General features: G+C 41.1%; 1 protein-coding gene across 2 annotated transcripts in view; it reads right to left on the reverse strand.

The window, feature by feature from the left end:
• Nucleotides 1-20,304, reverse strand: part of MINPP1 (multiple inositol-polyphosphate phosphatase 1) — a 40,732-nt gene that overhangs the window by 16,900 nt on the left and 3,528 nt on the right. Inside the window, exons 3-4 of one of the 2 annotated variants that reach the window (XM_062214454.1) lie at nt 14,434-14,531; nt 11,077-11,210 (exon numbers count right to left, since the gene is read on the reverse strand). The exons of the other annotated variant lie outside the window; for it this stretch is intronic. Coding sequence (XP_062070438.1) covers nt 11,077-11,210; nt 14,434-14,531 — 232 coding nt within the window. The remainder of the gene's footprint in view (nt 1-11,076; nt 11,211-14,433; nt 14,532-20,304) is intronic. 2 annotated transcript variants of the gene reach the window in all.

Raw genomic sequence — 20,304 nt, forward strand, 5'->3', positions numbered from 1 at the left:
GGGCCATCCTCCACTGCCTTCCCAGGCCACAGCAGGGAGCTGGACTGGAAGAGGAGCAACCGGGACAGAATCCAGCGCCCCGACTGGGACTAGAACCTGGTGTGCCGGCGCTGCAGGCAGAGGACTAGCCAAGTGAGCCGCAGCGCCAGCCTGTGACTGTCTTTCAAATCTTTTAAAAAAAAAATCACTATCACCAATGTCACCTTCAGAAAGCACAGCAAGGTATCATAAAACCTGTGAGAGGACTGCATCCTGGTAGTCAGTGGGGAGTCATGGTATGATCTATGCAGGAGTCAGATACAATCAGATTCACATCCTAGAAAACAGACAGTATTTGAGGAGAGTAGGAATTACCACTGAAATCAGGAATCACTGAAAAGACAGCCACTGTTCACTAATATGAACTAAGGTGGTAGCAGCAAGGATGAAGGAAAGTAAAAGGTACTGACATAAACTGGAAAGGAAAAATGTAATGAGAGATAAAGAAGATGGAGAAGCTGGAGCCAAGAATGATTTGTAGATTTGTGGCTTGGATTTCCTGGAAGATGATAGAAACATCGACTACAACAGAACTGTAAGAGAGACAGAGAAATGGTAGATACTCCTTCACTACATATAGGAAGTACCAACTGTATCACATGCATTGTTCTAGGTACTGAGGCAACAATGTCTTAGACAAATCTACAACCTAGTGGGAGTCAAAACTTACCTACCCAAAAGCAACTGGACATTTGAACCTGAGCTCAAATATAGCCAGGACAGTTATTTAAATTTTTACATTATTTAGCCAGTAGTTCTCAGCAACTTATATTAGGAAATTTCTGGTACTCCTAGTTAAAATTCATGGAACCCTGATATTAGAAAGTTGTAGCAAGAAGACCTAGAATCTGCACACATTTCTAAAAACTTTAAGGACCAAGTTCCTCTCTTTATAATGAGCTAACTGACCAAAACAGCTACACATTTATTATGCCACTGAACATTATTTCAATGCTGCCACCTTATGTTAGAACACGGGACTACACAATCTAAAAAAGTTATATCCTTATTCAGTTACAAAATCTGAAAACACCAAAGATTTCAGAACTGATGAAAAGGTTAAAAAAAAAAGGTCAATATGAGTCATTTAATGACTGCAACATAAATATTACTCATAGCAATTAATTTTGGTGTCTGGAAATATTCCTGACTAAACAGAAGATCTCAGGAAGTAAGTAATTATAGTCTTAAAAGTCTTACTTTGAGAAAACAGGAAGTAACTTGCTGAATTTCTCTAATCTAAAATGATAAAAAAAATATTAACAGAGATAACAGGGGAAGGGAGAAGAAAATAAAATGCAGAGCTATCTCATTTCTTTTGTAAATTTAACTGCTTTTCCTAATCACAGCTGCTTAAACAGCAGTAACAGTTTATGTTTACAAAGGTAGCAAATTCACTGGTTTCAACTTTAATCCCACCACTGTAATGATAGTTTAAAGGAAGAAAATAAAAGCCAAGATCCTAATAAAAATTAAAGACTTTGAATTTAGAGAGCTATTCTGAAATGTTGACATTTGTAAATAATATTAATTGTGATATTCAATTTTTCTGTGAAGTAAAATCATGTTATAAAAATTATACTGGAGGGGTTGGCGCCGTGGCACGGTAGGTTAATCCTCTGCCTGTGGTGCCAGCATCCCATATGGGCACTGGTTCTAATCCTGGTTGCTCCTCTTCTAATCCAGCTCTCTACTGTGGCCTGGGAAAGCAGTAGAATATGGCCCAACTCCTTGGGCCCTGCACCCGCGTGGGAGACTGGGAGGAAGCACCTGGCTCCTGGCTTCAGATTGGCACAGCTCCGGCCATTGTGGCCATGGAGAGTGAATCAATGGACAGAAGACCTTTCTCTCTGTCTCTCCCTCTCACTGTTTGTAACTCTACCTCTCAGATAAATAAATAAAAATAAATTATACTGGAAAAATGCCCCTGAGTAGGGGCATGTAAGAATATCTGAGTTACTGTTAACATAAAAAGGTAACTTATATATACAGTTCCAACTCAATAAGGGTTGGGAGAGGGGTAGAGAAAGTATAAAGGAGCCTGAGAGCTTCACAATTAAGCTAAAATCATTTCCTTAGTATAGTGATAGACTATTGCCAATTCATATTTTGCTCAAAAACATACTGATTAAGTTCTAAACACACAAACAAAAAAGGACTTTAACAGTCATGTAAGAAAAAACTTAATGTTTTGATAAAACAGATCAGGAACAAATACAAAGATAAAACACTCTGTTAAAACTACCATTCTATCATACTGTGCACCACCTCCATGGTGAGGGAGGCTGTGTGTGGTATGTGGGAATTCTGTATTTTCTACTTGGTTTTGCTGTGAACAAAAAATAAAGTCTATTAATTAAAAAAAAAAACACCACTGCACATTTGCTAAGCATATATTGGTTTTCTTCAAAAGTGTGCCTCACAGCACTAGTCAGTGCCAACTGTTTTTCAGGGAGAAATGCAATAAAAGTCTCTAAGTATACTTTCCTTCATTATTTTAAGGAGAGTTAGTCTTGATTCAACTAAATAAATAACTGAAAATCCTCATCAGTCTTTAGTACAGACAGTCAAGCTGTGAAATCACCTGCCAGTTTCTTCACTATCATTGCTGAATTACTCTGCCTTCTCAGCGCAAAAGGCAAAGACTAAAACAACTTCTGGTCTCTCTCTTTTTTTTAATTTTTTTTTTTTTTTTTTTTACAGGCAGAGAAGGCAGTGAGAGAGAGAGAGAGAGAGAGAGAAAGGTCTTCCTTTTTGCCATTGGTTCACCCTCCAATGGCCACCAAGGCGCGCTGCAGCTGGCGCACCACGCTGATCCAAAGGCAGGAGCCAGGTGCTTATCCTGGTCTCCCATGGGGTGCAGGGCCCAAACACTTGGGCCATCCTCCACTGCACTCCCAGGCCATAGCAGAGAGCTGGCCTGGAAGAGGGGCAACTGGGACAGAATCCGGCACCCCGACCGGGGCTAGAACCCGGTGTGCCGGCGCTGCTAGGTGGAGGATTAGTCTATTGAGCCGCAGCGCCGGCCCTCTCTCTCTTTTTTTAAAACAGTTATTTATTTATTTGAAAGGCAGGGTTACAGAAAGGCAGAGGCAGAGAGAGAGGGAGGTCTTCCATCCACTGGTCCACTCCTCTAATGGCTGCAATGGCTGGAGCTGTGCCGATCTAAAGCCAGAAACCTGGAGCTTCTTCCAGGTTTCCCAAGTGGGTATAGGTGCCCAAGCACTTGGGCCGTCTTCTGCTTCTTTCCCAGGCATATTAGCAGGGAGGCAGATGGGAAGTGGAGCAGCCAGGACTCCGACCAAAGCCCATATGGGATGCTGGCACTGTAGGCAGAGGCATTAAATGCTACACCACAGCACTGGTTCCACACACCACAGCACTGGTCCCACAACTTCTGGTCTTAAACAGTCAACAGACTTTCCTTCCTTTAACTTTCACAATCTTACATAAACATGTTTTTATAAAACATCTCTTTTATCTTGAGACTGTAAAAGTCACAAGTGCAACAACTTTGCCTTAGTCATCGACATATCCTAAAACATTGTCTGGCATACTAAAAATATTGAATGAATTTTCTTTTCAATTTTACAAATGAAGGAGAAATAACCCAAAAGGATAAATATTTTCCCCACCATTCAATATAAACAAAATTAGATTAATAGATGAGCTCAAGGGCTGGCACAGCAGCTCACTAGGCTAATCCTCCACCTGTGGCGCCAGCACCCTGTGTTCTAGTCCCAGTTGGGGTGCAGGACTGTGTCCCAGTTGCTCCTCTTTTTTTTTTTATTTTATTTTTGACAGGCAGAGTGGACAGTGAGAGAGAGAGACAGAGAGAAAGGTCTTCCTTTGCCATTGGTTCACCCTCCAATGGCCATTGCAGCTAGCGCGTCGCAGCCGGCGCACCGCACTGATTTGATGGCAGGAGCCAGGTGCTTCTCCTGGTCTCCCATGGGGTGCAGGGCCCAAGCACTTGGACCATCCTCCACTGCACTCCTGGGCCACAGCAGAGAGCTGGCCTGGAAGAAGGGCAACCAGGACAGAATCTGGAGCCCCGACCGGGACTAGAACCCGGTGTGCCGGTGCTACAAGGCGGAGGATTAGCCTGTTGAGCCACGGTCACTGCCCCGGTTGCTCCTCTTCCAGTCCAGCTCTCTGCTATGGCCCAGGAAGGCAGTGGAGGATGGCCCAGGTCCTTGGGCCCTGCACCCGCATGGGAGACCAGGAGGAAGCACCTGGCTCCTGGCTTCGGATTGACGCAGCGGGCTGGCCACAACGCACTGGCTGCAACGCGCTGGCTGTAGCAGCCACTTGGGGGGCGGGGTGAACCAATGGAAAAAGGAAGACTTTTCTCTCTCTCTCTCTAACTCTGCCTGTCAAAAAAATAAAAAAAATAAAAAAAAGTCTATCTTTGTGTGTTTAAATATTTAAAGGCAACTACTGCTACACACACACACACAAATAAAACAGTAAAAGCCAATACAACAAAAGGCAAGATGAAATTTTAAAAAAGAAGAGTCAGGGATGAGAAAGACAGCCCTAGTGACATTTTCTGAACCCCTGGATTCAGCCTTTCCTGAAGCTAGCTGCACCCCTTGTACTCCTCAGCTGCTTGCAGCCATAAGTTACCCTTCTGGCCAAAGTTGGACTGGATGGGTTTTTATCAGAGGCTTTCCAGAGCATCCTCATCAATACAGCCTTCAGGCTAACCACTCACATTTTATCCTCACCTGCTGAATTAAATAGTCACACATTTCCATAATGTGTTAAAATTAATTTTTAAGTCTTTCAGAATATAAACAATAAAAAGAAATGAAAAGTACATCCACTGCCTTGCCTGACCCCCTCACTGCCTTGACATTTCAGCATCGTGACTTTCCCCAGTCCTGCACAGATACGCCATTTTTCTACTTCAGTTCCCAGATCCTTACTAGGAAAAAAAAATACCAATTGCATGGGAGACCAGGATGAAGCACCTGGCTCCTGGCTTCGGATCAGCGTGGCGCTGGCTGTAGCGGCCATCGGGGGGGGTGAACCAATGGAAAGGGAAAACCTTTCTCTCTCTCGCTCTCACTGTCTAACTCTGCCTGTGGGGGGAAAAAATAGATGAGCTCAAGATCACGAAAATTTGAAGAAAACATGTTCTACAGAGTACTTTAAAAAAAAAAAATCTGAATAGTTACAGAGAAAATAGGGGTGAGTGAACTCTGAAAAAAAAAAATCTAAAGACATGTTTTGACTAAAGAATTCATTTGGCCGGCACTGTGGCTCTCTTGGCTAATCCTCTGCCTGCGGTACTGGCACCCCAGGTCCTAGTCCTGGTTGGGGCGCTGGATTCTGTTCCGGCTGCTCCTCTTCCAGTCCAGCTCTCTGCTGTGGCCCGGGAAGGCAGTGGAGGATGGCCCAAGTGCTTGTGCCCTGCACCCCATGGAAGACCAGGAGAAGCACCTGGCTCCTGGCTTCGGACTGGCACAGCTCATGGGCCGTAGCACCCATCTGGGGGCTGAACCAACGGAAGGAAGACCTTTCTATCTGTCTCTCTGTCTCTCATTGTCTAACTCTGCCTGTCAAAAAAAAAAAAAAAAAAAGCATTCACAGTAATAATGCTATATTATATCGAGTACTTTAATAGATATCCTCTCATTTGATTAGCACAACCATCAATCAAGTGAGATATTTCCCTTTTCCAAAGTTAGGAACCTGCAGTATTAATAAAGCAAAATCAGGACTTCAACCAAGCATCTACCTACTGTATCACATTGCCTCTAGCAGTATATTACTGTATTGATCTCATAAGCCAGGCATGAAAGTTAGCCTTACTAGTTTCTAATGATACAAAAAACACAATCAGGTACTTCCTAACATAATGAAGTACTCAAGTAGTTTCATTCTTCCTTCCGTACTTCACTTGTGGGTGAGACAAGCAAATAATAATAAGCTAAAAGTTGGAAATCTAAGATAAAAGCAAAACAAACAAAACTTTCCAACAGACAATGTGGATTACTACAAATAGGCCAACCTCAAATTAGAATGCTTCACCTCTGACCATGTCCAGGAATCAGGGCAAGTGAGGAATGTGCTATATATCTGCAGTTTTAACTAATTCTTTAACAATCACTGATCATCAAAATTAATGACTGCCTCCTCTTGAAATTCTACTTCCAAACTCCCAAGCAAAATGAAAACATGTTCAGACAAAAACTTGTATACAAATATTCAAAGAAGCATTATTCACAACAGCCAAAAAATAAACATAGCTGAAATGTCCATCAAATGATGAATGGACACATAATATTTTCAAACAATGAAATATTATTCAGCCACAAAAAAGGAACGATACATGCTACAACATGAAGAAACCTTAAAAACATTATGCTGTCAAAAAAGCCAGTCACACCTATTATACAATCCTATTTATATAAAATGTCCAGAGAAGGTAATTCCCCAGAGACAGAAGAAAGATTAGCGATTGCCAGGATATGAGGGAACTAATGGCAAAAGGATGTGATGGCTAACAGATCTGGGTATTTTTTTGCAATAAAGAAAATGTTCTCAAGTTAGATAGTGCTGATGGTTCAATAATTTTGAATATACTAAAAACACTTAATTGTCTGCTTTAAATGGGTAAACTACATTCATATAACGTGAATTATTTCTCAATTAAACTATTTAAAATTATGACCCAGTATCTCTATAATATACTTAACTTTTCAAAAATTCAATTATTTTCCAGTATATTCCCTCAAGTCAGGGAAGTGAACTGATAATTTTAAAGCATTTCAACACCATGTCATAAGCATTATGGAGCCATCCTGGTAAATACTTCAAGGAAAGATTCAATTTTTATGAATGATTAAACTCTTAAAAAATGATTTGTTTATTTGAAAGTCAGAGTTGTGGTGGGGGGGAAAGGGAGGGGAGGAGGGAGGGAGGGAGGGGGGAAGGGGGGAAGGAGAGAGAGAGAGAGGTAGAGAGGGAGAGGGAGAGGGAGAGAGAGGGAGAGGGAGAGAGGGAAAGAGGGAGAGAGGGAGAGAGGGAGAGAGGGAGAGGGAGGAAGAATGAATGAGAATCTTCCATCCACTGGTTCACTCCCCAAATGGCCAAGACTGGGACAATCTGAAGCCAGAAGCTTCATCTGGGTCTCCCACATGAATGGCAGGGGCCCAAACACTTGGGCCACACTTTGCTGCTTTTCCAGGCCATTAACAGGGGGCTGGATTAGAAGTGGAGCAGCAGGGAGACAAACCAGCCACCATATGGGATGCTGGCATTGCAGGTGGCAGCTTTACCCACTTCGTAACAATGGTAACAACAGCCTCTCAAATGACAAAATTCTTAAAATGTTTTCTTCACTAAAAAAGGGGGTGGTGGTGATTATTTATTTGAAAGGTAACATGACAGAGAGGTATAGACAAAGAGAGACAGCTCTTTCATTTGCTGGCTCACTCACCAAAAGCCAAGGCTGGGCCAGGCCAAAGCAAAGAGCAAGGAACTCTACCCAGGTCTCCCACATGGGGGGCAGGGAGCCTAATACTTGAGCCACCATCTGCTGCTCCCCAAGAGCATTAGCTGGAAGCTAGTTTGGAAGCTGAAGTGGGACTCAATCCCAGGCACTCCAATATGGCAGCATTCCAAACAGTGGCTTAACACACCATGTGGGACAAAGCCTCACCTCAAAATTTTTTCCATTTTTACAAAAATGTCATTTCATTCTTTTTCCCCTTTCACTTTTCTTAAAGACCACACTGTTTTAGAAGTTTTACTGAAGTATAATATATTACCATAAAAATCACTTTTTTAAAATTGTATGAGTACAGGCAGATGTTTTAATAAATGTACACATTTGTGCAAGTAATCTTCACCAGCATCCAGTGGGGAATATTTTTAGCACTCTATTAAGTTCCCTGTACCCATCTGTTGTCAATTCCTGATCCTGCTCCCACCTCCAGACTCTGGCAACCACTGATCTGCTTTAGCCTCTAAATATTTTCCTTCTTAGAAATTTCAAATAATCGGGGCCAGCATTGTGATGCAGCGAATTAAGCTGCTGCCTGCAATGCCAGCATCCTATGTAGGCACAGGTTCAAGTACTGGCTGCTCTACTTCTAATCCAGCTCCCTGCTAATGTGCCTAGGAAAGCAGCAGAAAATGGCCCAAATGCTCAGGCCTCTGCACCCACATGGGAGATCTGGAAGAAGCTCCTGGCTTCAGTCTGGCATAGCTCCGGCTGTTGTGGCCATTTGGGGAGTAAACCAGCGGATAGAAGCTCTTTGTCTCTCTCTCTCTCTCTGTAACTTTGCCTTTCAAGTAAAATAAATCAATCTCAAAAAAATTTAAATAATTGGAATCATCCAACACCCAGTCATTTGTTACTATAAATGTTTTTGAAGTCATCCATTTGGTTATTTATTAGCAGTTCATTCTATTCTAGTTGCTTAGCAGTATTTCATCACATGCTTGCAACACACTGCTTACTCATTTATCAGTGGATGGACACTGGAACTGTTTAGAGTTGGTTTTTTTTTTTTTTTTAGTGGGAGGTCAAATAGCAAGGTTTATTAGGAAGGGACATCTGTAAGGACGGATGGGCACCTCTCCAGACAGAACCTGAGAGACTGGGGAGGAGCAAGGAGGGAGGTTACATGTTGAGTGGAGAGATTACACCTGACCAGGCCAGGCGGGTGGCTCAGCAAAGATGCAGAGAGCTGAGCACGCAGTCCAGTTGAGGCTGGGGGTTTTTAAGGAGATGGGTCTGGCTTCCCCTCCTCTGCTCCTGTTGGAACAAAGGGCTTTTTGGATGTATAGGAATGGAGATCAAGAGAGCAGAGTGGGGGAGGGAGCCCCGGGAGGAGGAGGCAGGCAGAAAGCAACGGAGGACAAGATGTGAGCGGCTGCCCTCACCTTCCCCTATGAATCTCAGCTGGAGGAGAACATAGGGAAAGGCCCTGATGTCTGGGGGCAGAGTGGGGTTCAAAATCTCCTATCGTTCAAGATTGCCCACTACCTAGTTGTCCGAGTTTACCTGGAGGGCCAATATTAGCCTCGACTGAAGCTAAGCCCTGCTCGCGTAGCAGTAGGCAGCGTGACCAGGCGTCCCTCCAAGAGAGACCTGGTCCTCGGGTCGCAGTCTGGCCGCCGGGAAGCCAAAGCGAGCTCAGGGGGTCTCCAGGCTCCCAGCCAACTGCCCTTCCTAATCGCCCTCCCGTTCCTTACAATCCCTCTGGAGTTTCGGCCGTAGCTAAGCTGTGGCCAGGGGGGACTCCGTGTTCTCGGAGAGCTGTGGGGTGCCGGACACTCAACGGTCACTTCCACAGATCCGGTCCCACTTGAGGGAAGGAATACTGACCTCCGATGTCTTTTCAAAATCCCTTCATGGTTACCAAAAATGTTACCAGAGAAATTGCAGGGTTCTTGTCTTTGCGCAAGAAAGAATTCAGGCATGAGACAGAGAGTAGTGGGAGGTAAAATAGCAAGGTTTATTAGGAAGGGACATCTGTAAGGACAGATGGGCAACTCTCCAGACAGAGCCTGAGAGACTGGGGAGGAGGAAGGAGGGAGGTTACATGTTGAGTGGAGAGATTACACCTGACCAGGCCATGTGGGCGGCTCAGCAAAGATGCAAATAATATTGTTGTAAAAAATTAAAAATCATTGTATAGACATATGTATTCATACTCAGATACCCAGAAGTGGATTTTTTTAAGTCACAGGGATGGATGTACAAGGGGTCTTCAAAAACTTCAGAGAAAATATGTATTATGAAAGAAAGTGCTCATGGACTTCAAAAATATTTTTGCACAAAAATACACTTATATTTATGTTTTCCCATGAACATTTTGAAGGACCTTCTTTTGTCTAAGTTTTTTTAAAAACAGCCAAACTTCACCAAAATGGCAGTATATTTTTACACTCCTGCCAACAATTCATGAGGTTTCCAGTTTCTTTACATCTCAACAACATATGGGTATTGGTTCAAGTCCCAGCTACTCCACTTCTGATCCAGCTCCCTAATGTGCCTGGGAAAGCAGCAGCAGGCGACCCAAGTGCTAGGGCCTCTGCACCCACGTTGGAGATATGGATGAAACTCCTGGCTCTTGGTTTTGACCCAGTCCAACCCAGGACATTGGCCAACTGGAGTGGATGGAAGATAGCACTCTCTCTCTCTCTCCCTTTCCCTCTGTACCTCTGCCTTTCGAATAAATAAATCTAAAATAAAATAAAATAAAATGGGATTGAAGTTCTACCAAAAGTTCAAGTCAAGAAAAACTGAAAAATCTTTACAAGAATGAATGTTAACAAAGGCCTTTTGATGAGAAACTCTCCTTTAAAGCAAAAATATTTAGCACAGTCAAACCAACAGCCACATATAAGAAGGTTCATAATTATATAAAAATATATATATATATTTTTTTTTGACAGGCAGAGTGGACAGTGAGAGAGAGAGAGACAGAGAGAAAGGTCTTCCTTTGCCGTTGGTTCACCCTCCAATGGCCGCCGCGGCTGGCTCACTGCGGCCGGCGCAGCGCGCTGAACTAAAGGCAGGAGCCAGGTGCTTCTCCTGGTCTCCCTTGGGGTGCAGGGCCCAAGCACTTGGGCCATCCTCCACTGCACTCCCTGGCCACAGCAGAGAGCTGGCCTGGAAGAGGGGCAACCGGGACAGAATCCGGCGCCCCGACCAGGACTAGAACCTGGTGTGCCGGCACCGCAGGTGGAAGATTAGCCTAGTGAGCCGTGGCGCCGGCCCATAATTATATTTTTATAATAGCAGAAAATATAAACTAAATGCCCCCTGACAAGAGTAGATAATATAAACTGTAGCATATTCATATTATTGTGCTGTTGTAAAAATGAACTACGGTTTTATGCAAAATCCCAGAAAACAATAAGCAGTATGATTACAAGCAAATCGTACTGTTTGAACAGTATCAATTATTAAAATATTTTTTAAATCACAAGCAAAAACTATTTTTATCATTCATTATAAATGATTTTCCAGAAGTTCTGTAGTTAACTCCAAATGTACTTCCAAAGTTTTACCTTTGCTTCTGTTCAACTGCTTTGTCTAAGTGCTGGAAGATATCCTGAAACAAGGTGCAACTGGATCGACTATTAATAGTATAGCCATGTCCTCTTTTCCAGTACTGTTTCAGGTCATTTAAATATTCTAATACCTGAAAAGAAAAAATTTAAAAACATTTCAATACACAGATTTCCAAATTTAATAATTATCCTTTCAAAAAGAAAGGCTACACCGTCTACCATTTTGCACAAAAGACATCAGACCTCTCATATTCATGGATTTATTTATACCATCTCAAACATAGAAGAGTTGCCCCTGACAATCCATGACTGAGATTACTGCTGCATCACATATTTCAATCAGAAGAATGCTGAGGCTTGCGAGCAAAAGCAAGTTAGTAAATCCACACAGCCAATAACCCAGCACCCAAGAGAGTTCAGGAGACTGAACAGGCACTCATCACCCTTTCCTTCTAAAATTATATTAAGATGAGAAAAAAACAGAAAAAAATACACAGGATGATATTTATTACAGCACAGAAAGATACCAATAGTGAATTGGGAATTTTTAAGAATTCTGAGAAGACAGAAAAAGCGTTACTTTAGTTCACTTATCAGTTTGGCAAAATTGCTGGTAAAAGCATATCAAAGACATGATATATAAGTACTGTTGAAAGCAAAGTACACTGGTATAGACATACTAGAGAGCAAGTCGGTGAAGTCTATGAAAACACACATACTCTAATCAATTTAATTCCACTTCTTATATAGTAATATTTACAGAGAAACATGATGATTGTACAAGAAGGTCTTATGATAGCAGTGTTTACAGGAGTTAAAAATTTCCTGGAAACAGCTGAATTCCACTAGTAAGTACCTGTTAAATAAACTAAGATATCCATATTCTATGCAGTACTCTACAGTTACAAAAAGTTACATAATGAAATAACTGACATGGAAAGATTTTCAAGAAATACTTCTGAATGAAAAAAGAGTGGGTTAAGAATAATAAACACAGTAATACCACTTATTACCTAAACACATACACAAATATACACGGCACCCTTTACATTTTCAGAATGATACAGACTATCAATAAAAGCACACAAAAGCGCTTGAAAGGTAAACATCAAACCGATCACAACCTGAGGAGTCAGATCTCAGTTTATGAAGCATTAAAGGCAATCAGCAGGGCAGAATATCCAAAGAGTAAGTTATGCAGCAGTCCCATAAGTCTGTGAACTAGATGGCGGATCTCTACCTCTGTCTCTTTGCTTTTCAAATAAATTTAAAAAAAAAACTATTTTTTTATATTAAAACCAGCAGAAGACATCTCTAAAGCACATGGAACACCTGGAGGAGCAAAAGCAGCAATCCTTCCCTTGAAACAATGTGAATGAAGTCTAAGGGGAGCCACCCTGGGCTGTATGAACATTACTACAAGGCTTGACAGTCAGTCTTTTCATATGCATAAAGGATCACAGAGGAGAGCAACTAAACTGGAAGGAATCCTGCTCCTTTCTGGATATCTACTCATCTCTGCTAGCTAGCTATAGAGAAGCTAAAAATCAAAATGAGGGGCCAGCATTTATGGGCTAAGCTAATGCCTACAACACCAGCATCCAATAATAACAAAATGTTGAGGGGGCTGGCACTGTGGCATAGCGAGTAAAGCCACCACCTGCAGTGCCAGCATCCCATATGGGTGCTGTTTCGAGTCCTGGATGCTCCACTTCTGATCCAGCTCTCTGCTGTGACCTGGGAGAACAGTGGAAGATGGCTCAAGTCCTTGGGCCCCTGCACCCACATGGGAGACCTGTAAGAAGCTCCTGGCTCCTGGCTTCAGATCAGTGCAGTTCTGGCAGTTATAGCCAACTGGAGAGTGAACCAGCAGATGGAAGACCTCTCTCTCTGTCTCTCTGCCTCTCTTCTCTCTGTGTAACTCTGAATCTCAAATAAAATAAATAAATCAAGAAGTTTGGTCAAAAGGCAAATTTCCCTCTTGCTAATATCCATCATTACACAATATAGAAAATCACTTCAACTATGTTTTTCCCTAGGAAGCAACTTGAGCAGGAAAAAAGGAGGTATTTTGACACGAGTGGCAACCATAAGTCTCAATTTATACCTATACGGACATAATTATCAGCAGCGCCCCTTTCAGTTTTAAAAGTGTCCCAATTTAGAACATAAATTAACATGATCACCCTAAGCACAAAGTACTTCAAGAAAGGGAAGACCAGGAAGTTTCTGAAGTAGTGCATTATGGACAGAAATGACAAGGATAATGGGTATCTGGTTAGGGAAAAAGGAAGTCACCAGAATCAAGAGCACTGAAGGCAAATACAATATTCTTCCTTACTGTGGGCCTCCGCATCCTACAGCAACCACCCAGAGGGACCTTCCCCTCTCTTCCCCTCTCGCCATGTAAGCCCCACCCTCACACTGACACAGTAATCATGTTATTACCTTTGATCTGCTGCTGATACCTGAAGTCCCTGAGTGACTACATAAACCTCCTATTTACTTTCACACAAAAGGTGGTAAATTACCTCTCAGCTTAAGAGTCCTGCTCTATCTGGCAAACAGTATGCTTCTTCTCAAACTTTGAAAATAAATTTTGAAGTTGATAATCGATTTCCAAATGAAATAATGAAGGTTTTACATGTACACAAAGGATAACTAAGGTTTCACAAGTCCATTTCTTGAATGATCCAAACTTAAAATTGCTTAACTAACATTCTCTCACCCCATCTCTCTGGTTCAACATCCCAGAACTGACCAGAATTTACCTCTCTTAGAGCCATCAGAGGCTATAAGTCAGAGATACACCAATGAAGAGAAAAAAAGGGAAATGAAGTAGGTAGGCAGGAATTATAAATGAATTACTGCCACCACCAGGTGGAACACAGAACTCAATTCTCGGGAAAACTGTCACAAAAAAACAGTTAAGTCTTCAGAAAATCATTAATCCACTCTGAGTTCTGACTTCCCATGAAAAAAAGTATTGGGATTGCACCATCTCTACAACCCCTTCCACCAGTAAATTGGTGGAAAAATAATGGAAATTACTTTTATAATAAAAATAGTGGAAAATAAATGGAAAAAATGGTGATGGGTTAAACATTTTTAATTGTATGAACCTAGAAATTCAATGACCATGGAAAAAATGTTTTCCAGAGTTTTAGGAACAAAAACTGCTTGCAAGTAGGTAAGACTTGCTTGAATACTTCAACCTCTTTAATGAAAATCGGGAGCTAGTCATTAGACAGTTTATGCTCCCTAACACTACTTATTTTCAGAAAAGTGGCTTCAAGTAACAAAACAACAAAAACATACAAAAAAATGTAAAGAGACTGCAAAAGTAATACTTACCTTTGCATCGTCTATGTCAAAAACATCACACCAAGGAGACTTAACACCTTTAATTGCCAGGTCAAATGAACAGGTAAAAAAAGCTACCTGAATTAAATCTGGGGGAGGAAAAAAACAGGTAAAAATGTGTGGGTTATTAGTGCACACAATTTTTAAAGGCTAAATATCTATAGAAGTCCATGTATGGCACACCTGAAGAAACTGGGTATCCCTGGTTTGGAAAAGAAACTATTTGGGTTTTCCTGGCTATCAAAGAATTAAAAGACTTGCTCTGTACCATTTAAAGGTATAGAAGTGGAACTATCCAGAACATACCTGAGGAGGCATAGATTTCAATGAAACTAAAACCTTTCTGTAAACAGTAACACTTTTAAAAGTATTTTTTTATTAACAGCATATTTGCCTAGCAAGCCCAACAAAAAATTTAGTCCAAGGGTTTACTATGTAAAACTTGACTTGTGAAATTTAGAGGGCTGGAGAAGGAAAGCTAAATTAAAGGCTTCAGTCCCTAACTTGACAATCAGGAACAAATTTATTGAACACCTTTTAAAACTATACAATTCCCATCATAATTATTATGAAGAGGAAGTATAAAGAAAAGGGCATGAAAGGGAAAAGATGACTATAGGAGAGAGAGACGAAGAAAGAGCAGAGGTAATGAGGGGGCAAGAGAAAGGTGAAACAAACAGTCATGGAGAAAAATAAGAACACACTAAGAGGGAAAGAAAGATGGTAGCAGCATCCGTTTTTCAGCTGCTTAGACAATTTCAGAAGTAGTACCTGGGATTTTTACACTGCTAATTTATAGATTATATTACCTTTGGATACACTGGTATTGAAGACAAGGGATAAAGAAACAAGTGCTTTGGCTGCAAAACGTAGTGTTGGTAGAAATAAAATCATTGCTGCTCTCTAGTCAATGGGAAATGGATGATACTTAATACCAGAGATACAGGAGTCAACTGTAGGAGTTGCCTCCGTTGCCTTTTCTTCATTATTATTGCCTTTCTTCCTTTCCAATAAAAACCAAAAAAAAAAATTTTTTTTTGACAGGCAGAGTGGACAGTGAGAGAGACAGACAGAGAGAAAGGTCTTCCTTTTTGCCGTTGGTTCATCCTCCAATGGCCGCTGCGGCCGGCGCATCGTGCTGATCCGAAGCCAGGAGCCAGGTGCTTCTCCTGGTCTTCCATGGGGTGCAGGGCCCAAGCACTTGGACCATCCTCCACTGCCTTCCCAGGCCATAGCAGAGAGCTGGCCTGGAAGAGGGACAACCGGGATAGAATCCGGCGCCCCAACCGGGACTAGAACCCGGTGTGCCAGCGCCGCAGGGCGGAGGATTAGCCTGTTAAGCCACAGCGCCGGCCGAAAACCAAATTTTTAATCAAAAACTAATTGAGATTACATGCTTTTGACACTGAGTTTAAATAATTCCCCTGAGGCAGTATATAGTACAAAAAAGTGTATTTCTCTGGGCCAAAAATTTTGTTCAGGGGTGGACACTGTGGCACAGATTGTTAAGTCATATTAAGCCATCACTTGGGATGCCTGTATCCCATATCAAAGTGTCTGGAATGGAGTCTACCTCTGCTTTTGATCTAACTTTTGCTCACACACATCCCAGGAAGGAACTGATGATGAATGTGGGTTCCAGCCACCCATGAGGATGGGAAGTGAATGCCTTGGCTCACTTGGTTAATCCTCCGCCTGCGGCACCCGCATCCCATATGGGCGCCAGGTTCTAGTCCCGGTTGCTCCTCTTCCAGTCCAGCTCTCTGCTGTGGCCTGGGAGGGGAGTGGAGGATGGCCCAAGTGCTTGGGCCCCTGCACCCGCATGGGAGACCAGGAGAAGCACCTGGCTCCTGGCTTTGGATTGGCACAGCGCCAGCTGTGGCGGCCATTTGGGTAGTGAACCAATGGAAGGAAGACCTTTCTGTCTCTCTCTCACTGTCCGTAATTCAACCTGTCGAATAAATAAAATCTTTTTTTTTTTTTTTAAAGATATCCTTCTTATCTTTCTTGGTTCTCTGTCACTGTCTTTCAAAATATAGTTTAAAGAAACTTTTGTCTATGTAGCAGAAAGGTTTCATGATTCCAATACCTAGAATAAGTACTGTGTATAGCAGATGAAAGGTCTTGGCCCATTTAGACTCAAAGTTCAAGTTCTGAAACTATGAAAGTCAGGCCCAATAGTGTATTCTCTAATCAAAAAGAAATTAACTAAATAGGAGTTCAGCAAAAAATTCTTTAAAGTATGGAGGAAAAAAAAAAGCTTGAGATTAAGACTGAGGTTATGAGTTCTAATTGTACCATTTATTATTCTGGGAAAGCCATTCAGGCTGTTTGAGTCTCAGTGTTCCCACCTACAAAATATGCAGGTTATACCATCTTAGTTGGCAAGTTATAGCTCTGATACATTTTGACTTTTTTTTTTTCAGATTTGAAAGATTTTTTTATATACTGAAGGCAAAAAAGAGAGATAGATATCAAGATCTTCCATCCCAAATGGCTGCAACAGCCGAGGCTGGTCCAGGCCAAAGCCAGCGGCCCAGAACTCCATCTGGATCTCTCATGTGGATGGCAGGGGCTCAAGCAATTAGGTCATCCTCCAGTGCCTTCCTAGGCACATTAGCATAAGCTGGACTGGAAGGGGAACAGCCAGGACTTGAACTGGCATCCAATATGAGATTCTGGTGCCACAAGTGGCTGTTTAACATGCTGTACCACGTCAGTCCCCTCTTCTGACTTCTTGATCAATATTTTGGGACACCAAAAATATCTCAGATGAATCAGATTTAGATATTAAAAATATAAAGGAAGACAACAGAAAAATATAATAATAAGGGGGTAAGAGAGGATTCCTAGGCAAAATAATAAAAGCCATAATGAAAAGAAAGATTGGACTACATAAAAGATATAAACATCAATCAAAAGCACCTTAAATAAACCTAAGCTAAGCAACAAATTAAGAGAAAATATTAGGAATATACAATAAGAACTAATCTTTTGTCAGGCAGAATTAAATAACATATCATTAATATATTCATAACACATAATGGGTACTTATGATCAATGAGATAAACAAATAACCCAAAAGCAAATAGGTAATGATAGGAAGATACAAGTCTCAGAAGCAACCAAATATCTAATAAACATAGGAAAAAATGTCCATTTTTAAATACAAATTAAAGCTAAATGCTATTTTTCACTAAATTTGGAAAAATTAAAATGACTAACATTTACTGTTGGATGAGATATGCGAAAATGATGATTCTCAAACTGTTGATATAATTTTTATTATACCTTCAGAAAACAAATATTCAAATATTCATCAGTGTTAATACAATAATTACAACTACATATCTTTTAGAGAAACTCTCAAGTGTAAATAACAGACTACAAGAATGTTCACTGCAACAATCATTTGACAGAGCTAAAAACTAGAAAAAACTTCAGTAGGAAATTAGTTTCTTATAAAAAGAATTTGGATTGTATTAGCTCCAGCCTCTTATAGCAGTAAAATCTGATAAGTTTTTACTGCATTGAACCAAAAATTAAGTCATATATCCTAAGAAATGACATATGATTTGAAAGAATGTGACAGGTCTGTATGTATAGATATACACTGTTACATAAGAATAAATTACAGAAAATATTCACTCTATCACACATCTATGTAAATAAAAAAGATATTCACCCGGGAGTGCAGTGGAGGATGGCCCAAGTGTTTGGGCCCTGCACCCCATGGGAGACCAGGAGAAGCACCTGGCTCCTGCCTTCGGATCAGCGCGGTGTGCCGGCCGTAGTGCACTGACCGCGGCGGCCATTGGAGGGTGAACCAACGGCAAAAGGAAGACCTTTCTCTCTGTCTCTCTCTCTCTTACTGTCCACTCTGCCTGTCACAAATAAATAAATAAAATTTAAAAAATTTTAAAAATATATTCAAATAGCTCTAATATTTACTGAGCAGTTTCTTTGCCAAGTTCTGTGCTAAATGCTTTGAATGAATTAACCACATATAATCCTTTCAATGATCCTCTGAGGTTAAGAGTATTTCCTATACCCATTTTATAAAGAAGCAAACTATGGCATTGAAACATTAAGGAAGTTGCTAAAAATCTGTTGGTCAATACTAGAGTAAGGTCAAGATATAAACACAAACAATCCAGAATGCACAATTTCAACCACTTATGCATATATTTTCTCCAAAAAGAAATTGCTCTCAGTTCCCATTAACAAAAGAAAAATTATCTTTGCCTGTATTCAAAGACTTAAAAATATTTTACAAAAAAATCTTTTTCAACAATCTAAATGCTCACCGAGAGAATAATGACTAGATACCAATACAGTTGAATAAGAGAATTCTAAACTCAGGACTAGAATCAAAAACATTAAATAAAAAACAAAAAGTGGTGCATAAAAAAAATCAAATTTCAGAATCATACACTTGGCTACTGTTATTCCCAAAAGATTAAATATCTGAACAACTATATCCCATTTATGTTCAAAAACATACAGAAACTGGCCTGGTAAAATTTAAACGCTAAATTTGTGATGCTGAATACCTGTGGAGAAAAAAGAAGGAAATCAAGGAAAGGAACTACAGGGCCTCAATTTCCTTTTTATTCACTTGAAAGGCATAGTGTCACAGATCTCCCACCTGCTGGTTCACTTTCCAAATACAAACAACAGCTGGGACTGGCCAGGCCAAATCTAGGAGGTAGGAACTCAAACCAGGTCTCCTACCTGGTGGCAAGGACCCAAAAGTACTTCAGCCATCACCGGTTGTCTCCCAGAGTACAATAGCAGGCATCAAGAGTGGAAGCAGGGCCTGGACATGAACCCAGGCATTCCAGGATTCTTAGCCCAGTGATGCTTAACTGCTAAGCCAAACGCCCACTCCTGGTACTCAATTTTAACTGAAACATAATGTTAAAATTTGGTAAAACTAAACTGTGAATATATGATATTCAGTACATTAGACTTCATTCTTATCTATATTTCACAATAAAATACATAATTTTTAGAGCTCTAGAGGTAACCTGAATGTATAGCCAGTCTAGGGAAAGAAAAAGAAACAATTTCAAATACTAGGCTAGGCATATTCTTTTAAAAAAAAAAATTAGTTTTATTTGTTTGAAAAGCAGAGTTACTAAGAGAGGGAGAGACAGAGAGATCAATCATCTATCCACTGGTTTACTCCCTAAATGGCACCAACAGCCAGGGCTGGGCCAGAACAAAGCAGGAGCTTCTTCTGGGTCTCCCACTTGGGTGCAGGGGTCCAAACACTTGGGATACCTCCCATTGCTTTCCCAGGCACATTAGCAGGAAGTTGGATCAGGAGTGGAGCAGCTGGGACTAGAACCAGAACCCATATGGGATGCCAGCATTGCAGGTGGTGGTTTACCTGCGACACCACAACACCGGCCCCCAACGTCTTCATGTTTTGATCCTTCTGAAGCATCCAGGCTCCAAGATGGATAGATTCTAATCTATTTTCTTTTTTCCTCTCAACATGTCCTACTTCTAGTCTTCTGGAAAATGATTCAGAACATAATGAAATCCAGCCACTTACATGTGTCGACATTTGCTCTACAGATAACAAATCGCTAGGAAACAGAAATCTATCTTATTTTCTTAATTTCCCATTGCTAGGAGACCATGCGCCCTAGTTTTCTAGCTGTCTTCCCTGTACAATTATTAAGTATTCTATTTTACCCTCAAAGGTTCACAATCTGGATGACAAATTACATAGCTCAATCACTGCAATACCTTTTGTTATGACTGATTATCTCAGCATCTCTGTAAATGAAACCCTCAAAAGACATATGCCTCTACTTTTCACTTTGTAAAAACTTATCCCTCTCACATATT

The sequence above is a fragment of the Lepus europaeus genome, chromosome 17, assembly GCF_033115175.1.
Source record: "Lepus europaeus isolate LE1 chromosome 17, mLepTim1.pri, whole genome shotgun sequence".
Classification (NCBI taxonomy): Eukaryota; Metazoa; Chordata; class Mammalia; order Lagomorpha; family Leporidae; genus Lepus; species Lepus europaeus.